The 14,629-nt window shown below is 40.5% G+C and overlaps 1 protein-coding gene across 2 annotated transcripts in view; it reads right to left on the bottom strand.

Moving 5' to 3' along the window:
* The window catches only part of adcy8 (adenylate cyclase 8 (brain)), a 121,382-nt gene that overhangs the window by 41,242 nt on the left and 65,511 nt on the right, over nucleotides 1-14,629 (bottom strand). For both annotated transcript variants that reach the window (XM_048528950.2, XM_048528952.2), the window contains one exon: nucleotides 11,897-11,986. In XM_048528950.2, coding sequence (XP_048384907.1) covers nucleotides 11,897-11,986 — 90 coding nt within the window. The remainder of the gene's footprint in view (nucleotides 1-11,896; nucleotides 11,987-14,629) is intronic.

The following is a 14,629-nucleotide window of genomic DNA, read 5'->3' as shown; positions in this document are numbered from 1 at the left end:
TGGTTCAAAAACATTCACATGCCACGTTGGCCTTTATCATGCCCATATCTCTGGCTTCAATTAGTAATATAAATTATCTTCGGTGCCTCAGTGCAATTTGCACTCACTGCAGCAATTTGATAACCAAACACATTTCTGCACCTGTCCCCTGCACCATGTACCACTGACATACTGAAGCAGCTCCATGATGGATCACAGGCACATGTACTTTCCATGACTCAGAACATTAGTATATCAAATCTCTACATTACAGTCATGCAATGCAAATTGAAACAAATCAAAATTTTGCATCCTATTTACTTTCAGTTAAATATTCTCAAACGTCGCATGTAAAATGATAGTTGAAATCTCATATAATGAAAATAAAATCGGAGTCTGACACAATATCTTTTGAAGATTTGAGATACCCATCTCTGGGACACTAAACCGAGTGCCTGAAACTAGACCACATTAATATATTAGACGTACTAAATGTTCCTTACGCAATCTGAAGGTCCTTTGTCTCAAAAAAGGTTGAAACATTTGAGAGAGGGGCAAAGGAAACAAGTTACACTAAAAATAAAGTTTTACATTTTTATAATGAAAATAAGTACTTGTATTATACAAGATTAAAACAGAAGCCACTAGAAATAGCAACAAAAACAGAGTTATGTTTCAGGTCAATGACCATTCAACATTTTCTTTGTATTTACGCTAAACCTTTCATAACCACACAACGTTACATGCTACTTGCAGCCAAAAAGGATTTTTAAAGAAGTGCCACGATCGTAATGCATTGTGATGTAAGGTGTGGTATATATATATTAATATCATTCAGTTTTGAGTTCGGATTTTAGAATTTGATCTCGAGGCATATGGGTTTACCATGTGTCTGAAGAGGTTTAATGATTGACGTAAGAATGAGATGCTTCATCGGATTATCCAACATTCAGAATTTGAAGAAAGGAAACCTGAAATGCCCAACTAGAATTAGCTAAGGTGCAGTTAGAAATGAAAGCAGTTGAATTGGGAGCGGCAGATAAGCAGTGATCAACAGATATAGTATTAAGAAAACTAAACATTGAAAAGGAGGAAAAACAGACGAAGATGGAAATTGTTGAAAACAAAATACGGAGAATAATGGAAATTGAGGAAAAAGAAAAAAGGAGAGAAACGGAAAGGGAAATAGATTTAAAAGGATGTGAATTTCAATCAGACAAGGAAATTAGAGAACACAACTTGGCCATGAAACATATTGGGGGCTATACTAAGAAGGGAGTAATTGCTCAGGAGAGTCATGACAATTATTTTTTGGATACTGTTAAGGAGAATCAAACTTCTGGATGATCTGTTTATGAGGATCAGATTATTTTATCTCAACAGAAGAAATAGTCCCTGGTACTTTGAATTAAGGAATATAAGAAATAGGAGCAGGAGTAGATTATTCAGCTCCTCAACCCATCCAGCCATACTACTAGATTAGAGCTGATATTCCCTAGGCCTCAATTCCTCTTTGGCGCCAATTCGGCTGAGTTCTGAACTCCGATATTTTGAAAACCTACCTACATTTTCTTTAAATACTTTCTACGATCTAGCCTCCACGACTCTTTAATATAGAGAATGCCAGACATTCATTATGGTCTGGGAGAAGAAATTCCTTTGAACCTCAAATTAGTGTCCCCATATTCTGTAACAATGTCACCTAGTTGAAGATTTGCCCAATATTGGAAATATCTTCTCAAAATCTATCCTATCAAGTCTCTTCAGCATCTTGAATGCCTCAATGAGAATACTGCTCATTCTTCTAAACTCTCATGAATAAAGGCCTAAGCTGTTTGGCCATTATTGATTAGTCATCTTTATAAAAAGAATCAGCCTACTGAATCTCTTTTGAATTGCCTCTGTTGTCAGTATATCCTTTCTTAAACAAAGGACCAAAACTGTACACAGTACATCAGGCACAGCCTTACCAACATTCTGTATGGTTATAATCAGGCTTTCTTAAACTGCAACTCACTGATAACAAGGGCCAAAATTCCATTTGCCTTCTTAATTACCCGCTGCACCTACATGCTTCTTTTTTGTGTTTAATGCTCAAGAACACCAATATCCCTTGGTGCTACACTTTTTTGTTAAGATTTCTGCTCCCATTAGCATCTTGTTTATTTTTGTCTTTAGAATGTTTGTAGTGTCCTCTACCATAAAGACTGATGCAAAATATTGGCTTAAATTATCTGCTATTTCCTTGTTTCTTGTCATTAATTCCTCAGATGCATCCTAATTCTCAGGATGGAGGTAAACTAATGAAGATTTGAAAGATACTGAGGTTATTTGTCTTCCACCAGGGTTAATGAAAGAGAAAATATTAACTGGGTGTCTACATGGAGGTTTCAAACCAGTTTCATTGAACAGAGTGGTGCTAAAGAGTAATTTGACATACTGCAACATCAGCAAGCACAGAACCTAAATTGTGTGTAAGTCTGTGATAATGTAGTTGTACAAGCACATAGTAGCAATGCTAACAGCAAGTGGGCAATAAAAGTTAGTCATGACAACTAGCTAGTGGCAGCAGTTGAATCCTGAAGTCTGAAAAGGTGACAGTAACGTGGCAACTGTGAATCGTCATCCATCAGTCTGCATTCTCAGCTCAAGTTATAACTGGCAACTAAACTTAAAGAGCTACAAACAAAATTAAAGCCTACAAATCTGTACTAAAGCACCTTGAGTACTCCACTCCCTCTTTCAAAATAAATGAGCTTATGAGGGACCCCGGACAACTCCAATATATAAAAGAAAAGTTTAAAATGGTGGATGACAGCTATGACTGAAAACATTGATTTGGAACAAAATATAGAAACAAATGCAGAAAAAAGTATTAAAACTTCCATATCTGTGTCTAGACATTAATTAATTCCACGCTTTTCTTTTCTAAAATGGTGCAAACACAAAATAAAAGATGCACAAGACATCATCTCTGTTTCATTTTTGGCACAAATTTTTTGGTACAGGCTTGCATTGTTTCAAAGTGGTAATAGCAATAATTGAAAAAAAAAGCAAACAGGGAATTTTTAAAAAAGCAGAAAAGGATCTACACACCAATACCTACTGTTCCTAGCAGCATTTTGGGAAAGCATAAAGTCACAAGGTGATATGAAAAGCAAACATTTAAACATAGGCGGGCAATCCATTGACATTCAGAATTTCAATTGTTTAAATGTGTTTTCGGGTTTGGGTACTGAAGGGGTAAGAAGAATAAAGTTCTGTGGCATTTAAAACCAAGACTCTAAAAATTGTGACATCTTTTAATATTTAGAAAATTAACTTAAATTTTCAGTCAATTTCAGAATACTCAGGCTTGAGTTCATGTCAAATCATGTGAGAAGATTGACAAATTGACATGTATCACATACAGGTATGGAATTTGATTCACCAAAATTAGATGAAATGCTTAGGGGCCTGATCAATGCCATGTATCAATCAAATCATTCAAGAAAGCACTCTTGGACAAAACTAAGGAGCACACCATTGACACTCTACTAGTAGGAAAATGCAACTAAGTAGTGACTGTAGCATCTGCAAGTGCTTGCCTCTGGAACAGCCTTTGCAGGTTCGGAGGAACAATGGGATCTTGTGTGGCTTCTCACACCCACCATGACATTCAGTACAGGGAGACATTGGACTAAAATGTGTAAGAAATCCAAAGTAGGTCACAATACTCAGCATGTGAAGAAAAGCTATCCAAGGAGACTGCTGATGCAACTGGGGGGTTGGTGCAGCAGTCAGCATTGCTGTGGATCTGGAGTTGCATGTAGGCCAGACTAGGTAAGGATAGTTTCCATTAGTGAACCAGGTGGATTTTCCTGATATTTGGCAATGGATTCATGGTCATCATTAGACTCTTAATTCCAGATATTTTTCTATTCAATTCAAATTCCACCACCTGCTGTTGCGGTTTTGAACCCAGGTCCCCAGAACATTTCTAGGTCTCTGGATTGACAGTTTAGTGATATTACCACGAAGCCATTGCCTCCCCAGTACTGTGCAATAAGAAAGGATTACTTAACAATCTAGTTTTTCAGGATCTATTGGGGAAGACCACCCGTGAAAAGATGGAATAGTTCATTAAGATACAGAGTGAAGAAGCTGAATCCAAAACTAGGGTCCAGAATCTGAATAAAGTGAACTACGAGGAAATAGTGTGAAAACTGGGGTAATAATAGATTGGGGAACCTTACTAAAAACTGTTAGCAGTGGAAAGGCAATGGCCAATATTTGAGGAATATACGTATGAATTACAACAGTTACTCATTGCAATCTGATGCAAAAAAAAAATGGAAAGGAAACCATGGCTTACAAAATAAATTGTCGATAGTGTTAGATCTAGAGGTGCCGTATAAAATTGTCAAAAAAAGCAGTAAGTAAGCCTGAGAACTGGGTGCAATTTAGAATTCAGCAAAGAAAGGTAAAACAAAATTGATCTAGATGGGGAAAATATAGCGTGAAAGTAAACTTGCAACAAACATAAAACCCTGACTGTAAAAGCATCTATGATAATCGAAGAAGAAAAGGGTTAGTGAAGACAAATGTAGGTCCCTTACAGACAGAAATAGGGGCAATTATAATGGAAAACAATGAAATAGCAGAAAAATCAAAAACATATGTTAATTCTCTCAGCACGAAAGAGGACTTGAGAATCAAGAATCTTACGAGAAGGAGGAATTGATAAAAATCAGTACTGGTTAAAAAAATGGTGCTTGGGAAATTAATGGGGTTAAATCCTGACACATCCCCACAACCTAGTGTACTCAAATAAGTAGTCCTGGAAATACTGGATGCATTTATGGTTATCTTCTAAAATTCTATAGACTCTGAAGCAGTTCCTATAGATTAGAGACTGACAAATGTAAACTCAATGTTTAAAAAGGAGAGGAGGGGAAAACAATCACAGAATTACAGATCGGTTATCCAAAATCAGTAGTGGCTAAAGTGCTACAGCCTATCATAAAAGATTGATAACAGAACCACTTGGCAAGCATTAGTATGATCAGACAAAGGCGACATGGGTTTATCAAAAGGGTTAACAAATTTTCTGGAGTTTTGTGAGGATGTAGTTAGTAAATAAGTAAATAAGGGAGAAGCATTGGACGTGGTGGATTTGCATTTGAAAATGGCTTTCAGTAAAGTCCCCTGTAAAAAGCTATGGTACAGAAGTATAGCACATGGGATTGAGTGTAATGTAGTGGCATGAATTGAGACCTGGTTGACAGACTGGAAGCAGACAGTGGGAATAAACTGGTCTTCTTTCAGGTGGCAGGCAATGGCTAGTGGTGTATCGTAGAGATCAGTGCTTAGGCCCCAGCTATTCATGATGTAAACTTAGATCTGGAAACCAAATACATTATTTCAATGTTTCTGATGACACAAGACTAGGTAGCATTGTGAATTGTGAAGAAGATACAAGGACACATCAGGGTGATCAGGACAAATTGAGCGTGTAGGCAACCACATGGCAGATGTAGTATTACATGCATAAGTTTGAAGTTATGCACTTCATTGAGGTAGGGTATTGTTAAGTGGTGACACAATGGGAAAATCTAAGTATAAAGGGATGTTGGTGTCTTCTACATCACTCAACAAAAGTAAACATGCAGGTGGAGCAGGAAATTAGGAAGGCAAATGGTATCCTGGTCTTCTTGGAAGAGGATTTGAGTTCTCAAATAAAGATGTCTTTCTGCAGTCAAACTGGGCCTTGGTAAGACCATAACTGGAGTATATTGTGTACTATCTACGGAAGGCAAGATATTATTGTCACAGGAGTGCAGTGAAGGTTCACTCGATGATCCTGAGGATGGAGGTTCTGTTGTAGGAGGAGAAGTTGGTTTGACTGGACCTGTATTCGCTCGGAATAAGAATAATGAGAGGGGATCTGGCTGAAATATATCAAATTCTAACAGAGTCTAGAACCAGATGTCATAGCCTCAGGAAATGGAGTTGGCCATTTAGGGCTGAGATAAGGAAAACATTCCTTTATTCACAGAGTGCTCAACCTGCGGAATTCTCCATCATAGTAGTCAGTGGAGGCCAGGTCACTGAGTATATTAAAGGAAAGCACTGATAAATTTTTAGATATTAAAGGCATTGTAGGGTGGGGAGAGAATGCAGGAATAAGACAGGGTGTCAGCTATGACCATGCTGAATGTGAAAGTAGGCTCAAGAGGTGAGTGACTAGTTTCTATGTTTCTAAGTTTCCAAAGCTCTGTTAATGGCATGCTAGCCTGTCAACAAAGTCCAAAAGGTAAGCTGTTTAACTGGTAGATCCTAGTTGTATAATAAATATGGTAAACCTAGCACACCACATGAAGGTGCCAGAAAAGATATGGCCTTTAATTTGAAGTGATATATGCCAACAGGGATGGACAAGTATGTACTATGTACCAAATTTGACACAGATGTCATGGCAAATATCATCCCTTTATGCATCTTTGAAACTAGTACACTATGTTGCATTTTGCACACGATATGCTGTTTACAATAGGTCTGGCATTATCTATTTAAAAATCAATACAACTTACCAGGATAGTCAACTGGAATGTCTTACATTATTGAAACAAATGAACACTTACTACCAGTCTGTCAGTGAACAGGGATCTACATTTCGCCATAATCCACAGGCTATCAAACCTGTCAGGTGCAAAACCAAAGATTCCAAACCATAACAATGATCTCACATAGTTTGGCCACAGCTATGCTGAGCCATTTCAGCAAGCTGCATCAGCTGATGACCATTGCAAAAGCTCAACTGGTGGCCTAAACAAATCCAACATCGCTGAGCTAGTACCTTCTTTCTTTCTGGTCATTCCATAATCTATGATCTTGAAAGGCAAAAGTTCATAAATCCGCAAGCTCTGCATCAATACATACATATGGACATGTAAAAAGGACAAGAGATTGGCTGTGAATCTCTATATTTTGGCCAAGCAACAATAAGGACATTGATCAACTCATCAAGTTATGTGAAACTTCAATTTCATTCATCATAACAATCAAGGAAACCTCTTGTTTCATGCAATTCCTTCCGAACCGTATTGCAAGATTGCTGCTGATATTTTCCATATGTAAGGATGCAACAAAATTGTCTTGTTACACAGTGGGAATTTTGGTGAAATAGTCACCCACCAAAGATACCACCTGTGTAACTGGTTTTGACACATTGCCCTTCATTATCAGTACGTTACACGTACTTCAACAAATTTTGTCTGACAATGATCTGCTGTGCAAGACTGCACTCCTCCAAGAGCAGGAAATGGGTTGTTCAACACATCACCACTAGTGTCAGTCAGAAGGTATTGCAGAACACACTGTTCTATAAAATTCATGATCATTAAATGTAAAGCGCTTGCCAGATTTGTAGGCATGAATGTTAAATTTATGTGCTACTCTGCTAGGCAACAGCTTACCTTCAACGGCAGCTCTTACAATTTGGAAGACAGAGCTGCACAGTTGTTCCCTGCCCATAACCTCATCACCCAACCATATGTGCCTGACACTGTGCTGGAAAGGAGGGAGAAAATGGGACAAGAGCATGATCAATGAGCATGGCGACAGTTATCCGAACTTAAACCAGGGCAAAGCAAATGAGTTTGACATTTTCAATCCAATATATAGATTCATGGGTACTGTATTCTTGTGTCCAGCCTGTCATATGACTTCATTTTTAATTCATTAATGGGTTGTGGGCTTTGCAGATGAACAAGCATTTATTGCCCACACCAATTGCCCTTAAGAAGATGGTGGTAAGCTAATTTTATCAACCACCACAGTCCATTTGGTTTAGGTATTACCACAAAGCTGTCAGAAGGGAGTTTCAGGATTTTCACCAGCAGCACTGAAGGAATGGCAATACATTTCCAAATCATGGTGGCAAGTGGCATGGAGGAGAATGGTAGATGATGGTGTTCCCATTTACCTGTTGTCCTTTCCTCCTACATAGTACCGGTCACAGGTTTGTGCATACTGTCCAAGCAGCCTTGGTGAATTTCTGCAGCATATCTTGTAGATGGTACACATTGTTAGTACTATGTGTTGGTGGCTGGGGGGGGTTGGGGGTAGGTTGGGGTTGGGGGGGTGGTCAGTGATAAAGCATCTGAAGATTGTTGGGCCTGGGGCAGTAGCCTGAGCAGTACCTGCAGAGAGATCCTGCAGCTGCGATGACTGGTTTCCAACAACCACTACCAAGTATGGTGTGAACCAGCAGTAATCTTTCCCCAGATTTCCTCTGACCCCACTTTTACTTGGGCTCCTTAATACCACACTGGGCCAAATACTGCATTGATGTCAAGGGCAATCACACTCACCTCCCCTGTACAGTTTAGCTCTTTTGTCCATGTTTTAACTAAGGCTGTAATGAGGTCAGGAATGAAATGGCCCTGGCAGAACCCAACCCAAACTGAGTGTCAGTGAGCAGGCTATTAGTGAGCAAGTGTTACTTGATAGCACTGTTGACAACCACCTTCCCTTACTTTATTGATAATTTACGGTAGGCTGATGGGAGGGTAAGTGTCTGCATTTGATACGCATTGCTTTTTGTATACAGGATATTGTCAGGCTATTTTCGTCACTGTTGGGTGGATGCCAGTATTGTATTAGACTGGGACAGCTCGGCTAAGGGCACAGTTCTGGAGTACAAGTTGTCAGTATTATTTCCAGAATGGTGTCAGGGCACATGCTTTTGAAATATCCAGCCCCTTCAACCATTTCTTGACATCATGTAAAATGAGTCAAACCGGCTGAAGATTGGAATCTGTGACCCTGGGGACCTCGAGAGGAGACTGAGATAAATCACTGACTTGACACTTCTGGCTGAGGATTGTTGCAAATGCTTCAGTCTTATCTTTTGCACTGATGTGCCTTGAGGATTGGTACATTTGTGCAGCCTCATCCCCTTGTAATGATCAATAGTCAAGCCCTGAAAAGAAATGGATGATGTATCTGAATGCGTATGACACAAGAATGTAGCTAAAGACAGACGGAGATTTCAAGGTATGACTGGTGGTTAGGAAAGGTGGGTGGGGGGATTAAGGAGGAGTGGGCTTTATGAAGGTTGTGTGGCAGTGAGATGTTGAGCAGAGATCAAGATGTTAGAAAATGAGTGAGTCAGTGACTGGGACAAGTGAGGTTATGGGTGAGGCTGATGTTGGTTGGAAGGATAATCATGGGGAAGGGAATCAGCGACTGTAGAACATAGGTAAATTTGCTGGATTAGGAGGAAGCTATCATGTTCCCCCCTTTTTTTAAAAATTCACTCACAGGATGCAGACATAACTGGCTGGGGCAGCATTTACTGCCCTTCCCTAATTGTTCTTGAGAAGTGGTGATGAGCTGCCTTCTTGAACCACTGAAGTCTATTTAGTGTGAGTAGACATACATTGCCATTACGGAGGGATTTCCAGGAGGAATGGCAATTTATTTCCAAGACTGGATGGTGAGTGGCTTTAAGGGGAACTTGCAAGTCGTGGTGTTACCATGTATTTCATTTCTTGTCCTTCAAGATGTTAGTGATAATGGGTTTGGAAGGTGCTGTCTGAAGAGCTTTGATGAATTTCTGCTATGCAACTTGTGAACAGGACTGAGCATTGGTGGTGAAGGGGCTGAATATTTGGCTAGCAAATGGCCAGTTTTGTTCTGGATAGTGACAAGCTTCTTCAGTGTTGTTAGAGCTGCACTTATCCAGGCAAGTAAAGAATATTTCATCACACTCCTGTGCCTTGAAAATGGTAGGCAGGCTTTGGGGAGTTAGGAGGTGAATTACCTGCTGCAAGATTCCTAGAGATTGGCCTGCTCTTGTAGCCACTGCAATTATATGGCCAGTCCAGTTCAGATTCTGTGCAATGGTAACCCTCGACTATTGATAGTTGAGGATTCAGTGTTGCTAATGACATTTCATGTCAAGGGGGGGTGGGTGCTTACGTTCTCTCTTGTTGAAGACAGTGATTGTGTGATATTTGTATGGCATGAATGTTACTTGCATGGATATTGTTCCACTCGGAGCAGGACTGCTTCAGCACCTGAGGAGTTGCAAATGGTGCTGAACATTGTGCAATCATCGGCGAACATCTCCACTTCTGATCTTATGATGGAGGGAAGGTCATTGATGAAGCAGCTGAAGATGGTTGGGCCTAGGACACTAGCTGACGAACTCCTTCAGAGGTGTCCTGGATCTGAGATGACTGACCTCCAACAACTACAACCAACTTCTTTTGTGACAGGTATAACTCTAACCAGTTTTCCAATTCACATTGACACCAGTTTTGGCAGACGTCTTTGATGCCACACTCAATTAAATGCATTTTGATGTCAAGGGCTCTCACCTCACCTCTGGAATTCAGCTCTTCTGTTTAAGTTTAAACCAAGATTGTAATGAGGTTAGGAGATAAGAGGACTGGGAGGAACACAACCTGAACATCTGTGAGCAGGCTATTGCTGAACAAGTGCTGCTTGATATTACTATTGATGACACTTTACTAACACTTGAGTGTAGACTAATGGGGTGGTATCTGGCCCGGTTTGATTCATCCTCCTTTTGTGTACGGGAAATACACGGATAATTTCCGACTTTGTTGGATAGCTGTTAACATTATAGCTTTACAGGGACGTGGAAAGTCTGAAACACAAGTCTAGTTACTACAGCTGGAATATTCTCAGGGCCAATAGCTTTTGCGGTATCTAGACCCTCCAACTGTTTCTTGATATCATATGGAGTGAACTGAATTGGCTGAAGACTGGTGTATGTGATACTGAGGACCTCTGGAGGAGACTGAGGTGGATCCATCCACTCAGCACTTGTGGCTGAAGATTGGTGCGAATTCTTCAGCCTTTCTTTTGCACTAATGTGCTGGGCTCCCCTATTATTGAGGTTGGGATGTTTGCAGAGTCCTCTGTAGAGCTGTTTAATTGTCCACCACCTTTCAAGACAAAATTTGCAGGGCCTTTCGGCAGTGCTATCAAGATGTGAAATAATGGATCCAGTACTTGTTGCTTCCTTTTGCCTAAAAGGTGAAGAAAAATCTCACAGGAAAGGTGCACGGCTGCCTTAAAAGCAGTTACTAACTGACTCACCTCCTGAGAACTGATTAGTCACTGACCCCTGAACTACCTCTGTTAAAACTGTAATAGGATGGGTTTGAGACAAGTTATCAAGGATTGAGTTAGAAATTTTTACTTTCTCATCCATCTGGAACTTACCCAAGTTCGGTCTCATGTTCATCCCCTCAGTTCCTTAACCATAACACAAATGGCCATACCTTCAGACATCGATATATTACCCAACACAGTTAACACCTTACACCTGTACTTCTCTCCAATAGCCTCTCGTCCTTTAAGAGAGTCTGTAACATTTACTTCTTAAACAAATCTTTTGGTCACCCTACCTAACATCCTATTCAGTTCTGTAGTTTTATCCAATGGCGTTTCTGTTAGTGCCTTGGAATCTTTTCACACAAAAGGCATAGTGTAATCACAAACAATCATTTCTGAAATCTGGATATGTTTGGTGCTGATATTGAATGACAAATGTGGAAATGAAGTGTTCTATTCCTAGTACTGACAATATTCACTTTGATGAAAGCAAAACGTTACCCAAAATGGTCTCGGTGAATGTGAATTCAAGCTGAAATGTCTTCAATTGGAACAGCCTCATGACAGAAGGTCACTATTATTATTTTGCATAAGAAAAATCTCAACAGTGAAAATCTCAACTAGCACTGATACCAGTGAGTTACTTGGGTGGAAAACGGTTGGGTAAATTGCCTTTATCGTTCATATGGCATTGAGTCAGGCTGTTCATACTTGTCAAAAAAATTCTGGCATGAGAAGATGACTAAATAAAGATCCATGTGCTAAGAATAGAGAACTTAAATACCTCTGGATAGAAGCAGATGTCTGTATACATGTCAGTAGAGTTGAATGTCTGATTTTTTATGGTTGTCAATGTTTCTGAATCACACCAAAACTGAAAAAGAAGTTCAAGTGTTAGGTGCAATTTGTTCAATAATTATACTAAAACAATTCCACATCAAGTAACTTGATCTAAGTATTTAGGAAAGGTATAAGGATGTCAAAGCACATGTTTGAAAAACAATCTGCTAAATTACGGGAATGTATTGTAATCTCTCCAAATAGTGTTATTACCATCTGTGTAGCTAAAAAAAGTTAAAATGTATGAAAGACCCAAAGAAGGATGAAAATGCATTCGAGGTATGTCAGAAGAGGTTTACTAGCTTGATACTCAGAATGAGTGGGTCGTCTTATTTAGAGAGATTGGATAGACTGGGTTTGTTTTCACTGGAATTTACAAGAGGGGTGACCTGATAGAAGTTTATAAGATCCTGTATGGCCTTGACAAGGTGAATGTGTTTAGGATTTTTCCACTTGGAAGTGACCTAAGAGGCACTGTTTAAGAATTAGGGGTCATCCTGTTAGGACAGAAATGAACAGCTATGTTTTCTCTCAGAGGGTCAGGCAGTTTTGGAACTCTCTGCTCAGAATAGGTTTGGATGCAGGTTATTAAATATTTCTAAGGTGGATGTAAATGGATTTAATAGACAGAGAAATCAATCAGGGGGAGATGGGAAATGTGGAATTCAAAAAATAAACAGAGCAGCTATGATCTATTTGAATAGCAGAACATACTCAAGATGCCAAATGGCATACTACTATTTTTATTTTTCACCTACGTATGTTTATTCATATTTTTCATCTTACACGACTTCAGTATTTAGATTTCCACATAGGTGCAGCTAAAGAACTTTGAACACGATGCTTTATTTTTATTAATTCATGGAATGTCGGTGTCACTGGTCAGGCCAGCAGTTATTGCCCATCCCTAATTGCCCAGAGTGCAGTTAAAAGACAGACACATTGCTGTGGATCTGGAGTCGCATGTAGGCCGGACCAGGTAAGGATGGCAGTTTCTTTCCTTAAAAGGACATTAGTGAACGACGTGGGTTTTTACAACAATTGACAGTGGTTTCATGATCATCATTAAATTCCTAATTCCAGATATTTATTGAATTCAAGTTCTATATCTGCCATGGCAGGATTCGAACCTGTGTCCCTTGGGCATTACCAGAGTCTCTGGATTAAAAGTCCAGCAATAATACCACTCAAAATCACCTCCCCAATTTATTTGGCAATTCCCAAATAAGCAACGGGAAGGTGAGGTTAACTGTTCTTAACAATGAGGCTGAAAAATCCTCTTAATGGCTCCATCCATGCAAAGTTGGTTTTGCTGGAATTGTACATTAAATCCTGTTCATGTGCATTAAACAGGGTGATAACACAGTGATAATAGTGAAGCAGGAGCTATTCTGAGGGAAGTCCTAGCCCTAAGCACACTGGTCCTAGTAATGAGGACAGATTCAAGGAACTGCAGCATCTTGCCACTGCGTAAAAATGCACAACTCTTAAAAATAATAAAGGAAATAGAACTCATGGTGACAGCGTCAGAGAGTGTTTGCGTGTATTGACAAGGCAGTCCTACTGCCAACTGATGACCACTGTAGCGGAAGCATCTTCCAGCAAGATGGTGATAGGGTGAGTGATTCCATTTAGAATTCCAGTCTGGTTGCCAGTTTCCTTTCCTTCCTTTTTCTCTTATTCTTCTCTCTCCTCTCTGCAGTAATTCTATTCACCCAAACCCACGCCCCCTTTTATAATTACCTTTGTAGGGAGTCAGGAAGGAGTTGGGTCACAACTGGGAACCGTGAGAGCGGGGTCAGTGAGGCAGTGGCGGTCACAGCAGGGCTGGTTCGACAGTCAGAGCAGGGCCGGTGAGGCAGTGACAGTGACAGCGGGGCCGGGTTTGACGGTGAGAGTGGGGCTGGTGAGGCAACAGTGGTGACAGCAGGGCCGGTTCGACAGTGAGAGTGGGGCTGGTGAGGCAACAGTGGTGACAGCAGGGCCGGTTTGACAGTGAGAGTGGGGCCGGTGAGGTAGCAGCGGTGAGAGTGGGGCCGGTGAGACAACGTCCGTCAGCGAGGGGTGTGGGCCTTTTGCATAGCAGCTGCTCCTGGTTGCTCTAGTGACTGGAGCGGTGCCTGCACCATTGTGGAGATGGAACTTGGGACTCAGATCTGGGCTTTTCTTTTTCTTGCTGACCTTTTGACTCTGTTAAATCTGGTTTTTGTAACCAAGTGGGCGCCAGTGAATGACGACTTGTGCAATTTTCGCTATACTCATGTGTTTCTATACTTAGTACATGTGACAAATAAATAAACCTAAGTGAGTTTGGGTTCCTAGCAGCACCTGCGCCCAGCGCAGGTTCATGGAGGCAGCGGTGGAGATGAGTTTTGGGCCCTGTACAAGACCTTGCGGCATCGGCCATCGCTGCATTGGTGAGGTGGGCCCAGCGTGGACTCCGGGCAGCGGTGAAGATGTGTTTTGGCCAGTGCAGTACCTGGCATTTGAGGCACCTGCGTTGGTGAGATCGAGCAAGGATCTCCAAGTTATTTTCTCCTAAATGTAACAGGGTATTTCAAATTTTTATCCCTCTGCAAATATGTGTGTTAGTTTTTAAAGCAGCCAATTTTCCACTGTGAGTCATCAAAATAGGACTTTTTCCAACATACTTCCCCCATCTAATACTGGGAAAAAT

This window comes from Stegostoma tigrinum, chromosome 5 (assembly GCF_030684315.1).
Source record: "Stegostoma tigrinum isolate sSteTig4 chromosome 5, sSteTig4.hap1, whole genome shotgun sequence".
Taxonomy (NCBI): Eukaryota; Metazoa; Chordata; class Chondrichthyes; order Orectolobiformes; family Stegostomatidae; genus Stegostoma; species Stegostoma tigrinum.
Note: the sequence above shows the minus strand (reverse complement) of the source record. Positions and strands in the feature narration are given on the sequence as shown.